The following is an 8785-nucleotide window of genomic DNA, read 5'->3' as shown; positions in this document are numbered from 1 at the left end:
TGCTCTCACTACACTGTACTGTACACTCATGTGCTAACAGCAGCAAGTTAGAATCCTTTTTTCAAAACACATATTTGGAAAAAGACAAAGTCAATTTTAGTTCCAACCATTCTGCTTGCTTATCCCACAACTCGTACACATATTCAATTGTTTCTCTGAATCTCTGTTTCCTATTCTACAAAGAAAAGCAGTATTTCATCATAGAGAAGAGTAAATTTAGAGGTAGTAGAACTCATGAGGGCTTGGAAAGTATTTTCTGATCATCTTCAGCTTGCTGTGGCAAAGAAGGAGGTGTATGACAATATAACACAGGCAAGAGTATCACATACCATTGAATTAAATATAATGACTCTAGGCCATGTGGCATCGTTGCAAGCTTTCATGAAATAGCCATCCCCTGCTATCATGTTTAGTCACAATTTACCAAAATAAATTAAACTCTTACTGATTTGTGAAATTCCCTGTTTCTGATTTCATTCCACGAGTCATGCTATTGGTTCAAGTTGATTCCCTCAGACTCGTTTAGCAAGTTAGAGTTTAATTATGTGGGATTTCCTCCTTTGTCTTCAGCTTCTTCATAGATCACACATGATGCATGAGAGCCATTCCTTTGTGTAGAAATCTCAGGGAAGTTGGATAGGCAAAAGAGAGGATCTCTTCATTGTCCAGGATCAAAATGTATAGGTAAGTCCTGTTTTTGTCTCTGCAGTTTTAGAAATTTTATTATATCTCAGAGCATGTGAGAAATATACAGAGGCTGAAGAACTTTTGGCTCTGTCTAGCAATCTTCTAGTTACTTTTCCAGAAACTTCACTGAAACATATAGGTATTGTTTAGAGAATATGTTTGATTGTTTAGAGAATATGATTGTTTAGAGAATATGTTCGATATTATTTAAATAAGTTGCTTACAGCATGGCTGATTTTTTTTTCTTTTTTACAAAATGAGTAAACATAAAGAGACGGCTTAGGGTTATGAAAACATATCTTTAAAGAAGGAAGTGGTTTTGTTTTCTCACGTTTTACCCTTCAAAGAGTGATGTTTGGATTTTAAAAACATATCGGTAAAAAATTCATCTGTTGTTTTAGAATTTTTCCAGGATTCTATATTTTAACTTCTCTCTCATCACTAGCTATGAAATACACAATGAAACCTAAAGTCCTTTTTAAGAAAATAAGATAGTATTGTCTACTTTTCATATACTCACTGCATCAGTATTTTTCAAGTAAATTCTTATTGATACTTCAGGGGGAAAAAACAAGTATTGTTTAGTTTTCTTTTTAGCTAACGAATACTGATGTTCACACACATTCATACAAAAAAAGCAACAAATTGTGGTATCATCTACAGTCAGATGATACAATCTCAAAATTACTATATAATGTGATGTGTTTGTATGTGCATCTATGAGTATTGCTCATTTTGTTTTTCCATGAACACAGAAAAATGTGATACTAAGTCATTTTAAAAAGATGGTAAAAGCATAAGTAATGTGTTAGCTATGTTAAGTGTAGTTGAGTTTACTTTAAATCTACCAAACTTTAGAAAACTCAATCAAAACTTAGTTTAGTAAAATATATGTACAATTATATGCATTTGAATATATAAACACACAAGTGAAAAATGGGTAGCTAAGTTTCTAACAAGAAATAATTAAGAATTAACAATAATATGAATAAAATAATTTCACATTCCACAATGGATATGATGAATTCATTAAAAGAGGTAAAAAAAAAATCTATGAATTTATATACTGTGTCCTCACTTTATGCAAAAAATCACAGAATTGTATTTACTCGTAAACTATTACTTTACAAAGTACACGTGTGAGAATGTCTAATGAGGTACATAAAACACTAATCATCGTACTAAACACTAGTATTAAAGTGGTAAGCTTGGGACAGTCAGTTGAGGGGCTAGCTCTTGATTTCAGCTCAGGTCATGATCTCAGGGTCCTGGGATCCAGCCCCGGTGACAAGCCCCGCATCAAGACCTGCATCAAGCCCTGCATCAAGCCCCATGAGGAGCCCCTATGTCGGGTTCCATGCTCAGCAGGGAGTCTGCTTCAGGATTCTCGCTCTCCCTCTGTCCCTTCCCCTGCTCTCTATCTCTCTCTAAAATAGATAAATAAATCTTTAAAAATTAAGTAGTCCGCTTATGAATTACATTTTTTCCATTATTTTCTAAATTTCTATAACAATGTAATATTATTTTGGTAATCATAATACAGTTTGAAATGCATTTTGCTGAAACATTTTATTTTAATTTTGGAAAGAAATTTCTCTATTTTTCAAAAATTAACGCTTATAAACAGCTAAATGTACATCAAAATATCATTCAAAGGAAAATAAAGACAAACAATGCAAATAGTGAAAGAGATGTACAATTTTAGAATGTCTTGAAGCAATCTACGTAAAATATGACACTCAACCAGAACCAAATTTTCCAAGTACAAAAAGACTCTTCTTTGAAACCTTGATTTCTACACATCACAGTCAGAAATATTTTCTCTCTTAAATAGTCTGCATCTATTAAAAATCAATTTGTTGTTCTTTTTTTAACCTAAAATTTATATAATTACCGATTAATTTTGTTCATGGGTTGGTTGGTTTTTATCAGAACAAGATCATGAGGGTTACCACGCCAAATAGATGAAATTTTGAAAATAACGTGGATCCGCAACCACCAATCTGAGGATCCATGACTAGAAAACTATGCTTCCATCAACCTGAATAAAGAGACTTTTCAGTGGAAAGAGGAAGGCATATTCCTCTCTAACTAGGGAGTTAAAATTAGACAATTTTTCATTCTGACAGTTTTACTTTAAAGCCAGCACATCTGCCTGAGTCTACAAGGAATTCTACAAGGAATGAATGAAAACATCCAGTTTCCTTCTCTGCTGGAATGTTCTTATCAGCATAAAAGCATGCCATGCTATCTCCAATTTAAATCTCCAACTCCATGATTTTCTAACTCCTCCATATGATCTGAGAAATCAGGGTATCCACATTGGATAAGAGAAAGGAAATAAAAGTGCGTAATATATTTTTTCAGGTAATTCTAGGTAATTTTTAGGTAGTTTTTTTGTAGATCTCCAGGTAAACTCTGTGATACTTTTGGTTGAGAATGGGCTCTCTTGGACAGTTTGTTTACTTTAATTTATAAGTTAAACCCACAGATCCCTCAGGGCTGTCCTTTCCTAAAGGTTACAAAAGAAGGAATTCCTACCACAGAGCCCAGGAACCTGAACAGCTCCATTATCATGATATAATCATTATTCCTTGCAAATCCCTGGCTATTCCAGATTTTGTCAAGTCTACATAGGGAGTGTCTACGACCTGTGCATTATATAAAAAGTATAAACTGGGATTTGGAAAAATAGGCTAAAGATTTATAAGCTGGAATACAGAATGCAGTTTAAGGAAAGACTTAAAGTAAGGGAGCATATCTCAGCTCAGGAAGAGACAAGTCTCAGCAGAATGCCTCAGACCACAACAAATCATACTTCCATTTTCTTCCCTTTTGTCTGTGCTCGTGATATGATTAACTGACTAAACAGACATGTCAAAGCCCATCAGATGACCTGCCTTCTTCCAGCCCAAAACAACATGAGACAAAAGCAGAAAAGAAAGCCAAAAATTGTCAAAAATATGTTTCAAACTCTGCCTGTTACTTCAGTCCTGCTTTATGAATCGCTATGTTAACTTTCAAAAACCATGCTCAAAACTGTAAGTCCTTTGGCAAAGACGGTATATCTCTTAATAGAAATTAGACACCTGAGTATCAACTTATCTTTACAGTCATAGAGTCCCAAAATTTTGAATTTAAAGTTCAGGTTTTGCTCACAAAAACCTCAGGTTGCGTGCTGAAACAGTTGCCACATTTAGCCAGAATGTTTTTCTAATGGTGGTACAGGCTGGGAGAGGAGGTGGCGCAGACTGGGAGGGTTGTCCTCTGGAAGGCATTCCCAAGTTATTTCCTCAGAACTTTGTTATATACCTGATTTTTAGGCTGCTTCAGCCCCCATCATGTCTACAGTTGATACCCCTAAAGTAAGTCAAGAGGACAAAAAATCAACATCAACTATTGTAAGGGAACTTAAAGATATTCAGTCCAATTCCAAAAAAGGTATTGCTCCAACTTAAAGGATCCCATTCTCTTGAGCAAAGAAAACCGGTCATAACTTTACATTCCAGAGTATGCTTTAAGTCTAAAGATAGCACATGCTTATGATATGTAAGATAGAAGCACCGTCCTAATAAAACCATTCACTGGTAACTATCTAAAGTGATCAAATATAAAATTGACTTTGGAAAAGTTTACCCACTAAGGACTAACTCAGCAGAAAGAAAGAAAATGACAGATGTTGTTGAATATTTACAGTACCCATTTATCAGAGATATGGACAAGTGCCTTAGTGATTAATAAACGGATATGTGAGCTCGAGTTTCAAGGAAGTATATTAAAAAGGGCCAGTGAATGTATTTTTTCTATCTTAGACAAAATTTTATTCCAACAATCATACTTCTTAGCCAGGATATCTGCCGGAGTTTAACACTGCAAAGAATGGATTAAAACATGCAATTTGCTTCTCTGCTGGAATATTCCCATCAGCATAAAGACGTACCATACTATCTCCAGTTAAACAATAACACGAAGCAAAAACCTCCTTCCTTGACCTACATCCCCTCTCCAGCTATTGCCTTATTTCTCATTTCCTGCCCTCCACCGCAAAATTCCTCCAAAGGTTTGTCTAGACCCATTGCCTTCGTTTCAATTTTCTTCTCTTATTCATCCTCTTTACTTTTTAAGTATTTTATTGGGAAATCTACCATTCAAAGACGAATTTTTAAAATGAACCCCAAAGTAGTCATTATTTATTAAGAAAAATAACATTTCCAGGGACGCCTGGGTGGCTCAGTTGGTTAAGCAGCTGCCTTCGGCTCAGGTCATGGTCCCAGCGTCCCGGGATCGAGTCCCACATCGGGCTCCTTGCTCGGCAGGGAGCCTGCTTCTCCCTCTGCCTCTGCCTGCCATTCTGTCTGCCTGTGCTCGCTCTCTCCCCCCTCTCTCTCTCTGATAAATAAATAAAATCTTTAAAAAAAAAAAGAAAAAAGAAAAAGAACGTTTCCAGGTAACACCCTGTCCATTAACTGCCCTCTCCCAACCCTGCCCAATCTGACTGTTATCTAGCATGTTATCTAGATAACACGTATCTAGATAAATGTCCCCAATTTTCTTTACTGTTTTATCATTCATAGACAGATCCCCAAATAACATTCAGTTCTACCTACATCTGAAATTAATATAGATGGAATCAAAATTATGTTTATAAAGTATGTAGTAATGATATATTTATTCACACAGCTATATGATGTTCCACTGTCAGAATATACTCCAACTTACATATCCGCACTTCTGCTATTTTGCCATTACAAATATTGTAGCTCTGAACATTCTCAAATGGACCTCGTGGCACAAAAATGCCAGAGTTTCTCCTGAAAAATGAATTTTCTGGGTCATAGAGTGTGTGCATGTTTATCTTGAACCTATTCCCTCTTATCCCACTACAAAAAGATTCTCAGCCCTATAGCTGTGAAATAGCTCATAAATAAATCTTTTTTTTAAAATCAAGGTTTCCGAGTAGCAAGACCGGACCTACTAAAACAGTCTATTGGGATAGTGGATGCAGGAATCTTTGTTGTTGTTGTTGTTTTTTTCCAAGCTTCTCAATTGATTCCTATGCACACAAAAACTTGAGAGCAGTTGGCTTAGATGGTAATTGAAGCTGATTGAATGAGCTCAGCTAGAGAGAAAAGAGAACACCCAGGCAGAGTAGGAAGCAACATCAGACATTAAAGGTTAAATAGAGGAGAAGCAACCAGCAAAAGACATTTAAAAGGGGGAACCAGAAGGATAGAAAGAGTATGGAACCATGGAAATTTAAAAATTTAAAAAAAACAGTATTTCAGTTAAAAAAGAATGGCTCAACGGTCGGAAAGGTTGCTAACAGACAGGTGTCTTATACTCCCTCAAAAAGAGGGAAGTGGGGGCGCCTGGGTGACTCAGTGAGTTAAGCCTCTGCCTTTGGCTCAGGTCATGATCTCAGGGTCATGGGATCGAGCCCCACATCGGGCTCTCTGCTCAGCAGGGAGCCTGCTTCCTCCTCTCTCTGCCCACTCTCTGCCTACTTGTGATCTCTGTCAAATAAATAAATAAAATCTTAAAAAAAAAAAAAAAAAGAAAGAAAGAAAGAAAGAAAAAGAGAGAGAGAAGTGCCTTAAGGCAAGGACAAGTTTTTTACTACTTTCAAGATGTCCCCAGTGTTTAGCAGAATGACTTTCTAAGTACTCAATTGGTATTGATTTTTCTAACATTTACTTAATAAACACTGTTAATGGAGTGCCCACCATGTCCCGGTCTGCAAAAAATAAAAAATAAAATAAAATATCAGAAAATGAGCACAGACAAAAAAAACCAAGAAGCCTCTACATAGCACCACTTAATCTCTCTGCACAATCATCTCATTGTGCGTCACAGGAAGTCAGAGTGGTTATTGCTGAAACTCTCTTCCATTGCTATCATTCTGTGATTCTATAGAATGTTATCACTCTTGAGAAATGCCATTTGTAAAAAAAAAAAAAAAAAAAATTATATTATTTTCAGCTAAAGCTGAGTTCTACCTGAAAGAAGAATGTAGAATTTACCATTTATTGAACACGGGCCAGAGTTCTAAGCACTTTACAAAGAGCATCCCACTTAATCTCACAACCCTCTGAGGCAGGTAATTATCCTCCTTTTATAAAGTAGGAAACTAAGGCTCAGAGGGGTTTTACCACTTGCCAACAGTCAGTTAGGTCTGTCTAATTACAAAAGTCCTGATTATCACCATTGTGCTATATTATCTTTCTATATTACTTGTATAATAATTAAAAATACAGGCTTCTGGACAGGGCTGGTGTTTCATAGAATATTTATATAAAAATAGAAGAAACCCAGTAAATGGAGGCACTGGTTCAGGAGTCAGAAAAGAATCCCTATGTATGCCATCTTCATGCCCATGATAGGAGCCATGTTTACAGTATAGACAGGGCCTCTCCCCCATCATCAAATCCAGCCTCGCCGTGTACAGCTCCACTCAAAGAACAGACCATTAAGAACTTGGGGAGGTAGAGTGGAGAACTAATCACCAGCAGCGCTTGCCCTCATTTATTTGATCAACCACATGCCAACACAGCGCCCAGTGCCAGACATAATTCTAGTTCTGTTAATGAATGCTTAACTCGTTTGTCCTCACAAAAATCTGGAAGTAGGTACTATCGGTACCTTCATTTTGCAGGTAAGGAAATCAAGGAGGAATTAGGTAACTTCCCAAGTTCACACAGTAAATAAATGGCAGACATGGAATTTGAAACCAGTCAACAGAGCCTCCAAGTCTCAGCTCTCAAATGCTCCTGCTCATGGAGGTTCCAGTCTACTAGGGAGAAGAGGTATGGGGATGGCAGACAGGATAGACCTTGTAAGCAGACAGGCTTGCTTAAGAAACACAGTGTTCGCAAAAACAGAGTGGGCAATAAGAGTGAGAACACCTACCAACAGGAGTGATCATGGAAATGAGAAGGAGCCTTCCTTTCAAAGGAGGAAAGAACAGTGTGAAGGTGACAACTAAACTCACTGATTCTTTGTTTAATGACAAAGGAGAAAACTGGAGTCCAGAGAAGTGATGTGCCTCATGTCAAGCAGTTTCTCTAACACCTCAAGAGTGTTTTATCCCCACTAGACACACTACTTCCCAAGATAAATGCTATGTCTGCATTTTTCCCAAGCTCTGAGGGACATATTTTGTTGTGAAGACCTCCAAAATATTAGTATCGCTGTTCATTTCATAATGACACAAAAATATCCTGGGAAAATAATACTGAGAATCTCAATTCTTTCCTCCTTTTCTATAGACAATCTGGGCAAGAATTAAATTCAGAAGGGATTTAGTACTAGATGTTTTTTAAAATATATTGATGTAACTAAATACTACTCAAGAGCACTTGAAACAGCTAATCTTGGCTTTTACCCATGATTCATTAGAAGCCATCTTTTTTTTCTATGAGAACAATATCATGTACAGAGATAATTAAATAGCATGAACTCTGATGAACACATGTGGGGTTCTGAGTTAAATTCAGCCCCTAGAATTAAATTCAGAAGGGATTTAGTACTAGATGTTTTTTTTTAAAATATATTGATGTAACTAAATACTACTCAAGAGCACTTGAAACAGCTAATCTTGGCTTTTACCCATGATTCATTAGAAGCCATCTTTTTTTCTATGAGAACAATATCATGTACAGAGATAATTAAATAGCACGAACTATGATGAACACCTGTGGGGTTCTGAGTTCATTCTCCACTCATCCCCTCCAAGTTACTGGTAATAACTCTCAACTGAGAGAACTATTCCAGGAAATTTCTAGAATCTATCATGCCCAATAACCTATGCCACCCAGATTGTGTTCTTGCTTTTGACCCGTCACTAGTAGATTTTTACTCCTTTAACTTATGCATTTAAAGTTGTTTTTTCTTTCTTCTCCCCCATCATTCATAGCACCCCTTCCCTGCCTCCCTGCTCCCCTCCCCAAGCAAATAACATGAAAAACATGCCACGCCATATATCCTTCCAAACAAACTAAGCAGGATTTGTTTCCTGGCAATTGTTAATTTTATTTTTTTAATTATTTTTTTTATTTGGGTCTATATGTAATAATCAGATCAAACATTGGGGGATAAAGAC

At 36.5% G+C, this 8785-nt stretch overlaps 1 protein-coding gene across 1 annotated transcript in view; it reads left to right on the top strand.

Annotated features, from left to right (window-relative positions):
- Positions 1-553: 553 nt before the first annotated feature.
- TMPRSS11D (transmembrane serine protease 11D) overlaps positions 554-8785 on the top strand; it is a 52916-nt gene continuing 44684 nt past the window's right edge. The window contains exon 1 of the mRNA XM_004764317.3: positions 554-684. Coding sequence (XP_004764374.1) covers positions 677-684 — 8 coding nt within the window. The 5' untranslated portion in view covers positions 554-676. The remainder of the gene's footprint in view (positions 685-8785) is intronic.

Source organism: Mustela putorius, unplaced genomic scaffold, assembly GCF_011764305.1.
Source record: "Mustela putorius furo isolate JIRA1106 unplaced genomic scaffold, ASM1176430v1.1 tig00000430_pilon_pilon_pilon, whole genome shotgun sequence".
In the NCBI taxonomy this organism is placed as follows: domain Eukaryota; kingdom Metazoa; phylum Chordata; class Mammalia; order Carnivora; family Mustelidae; genus Mustela; species Mustela putorius.
This window is presented reverse-complemented; position numbering and strand designations above follow the sequence as displayed.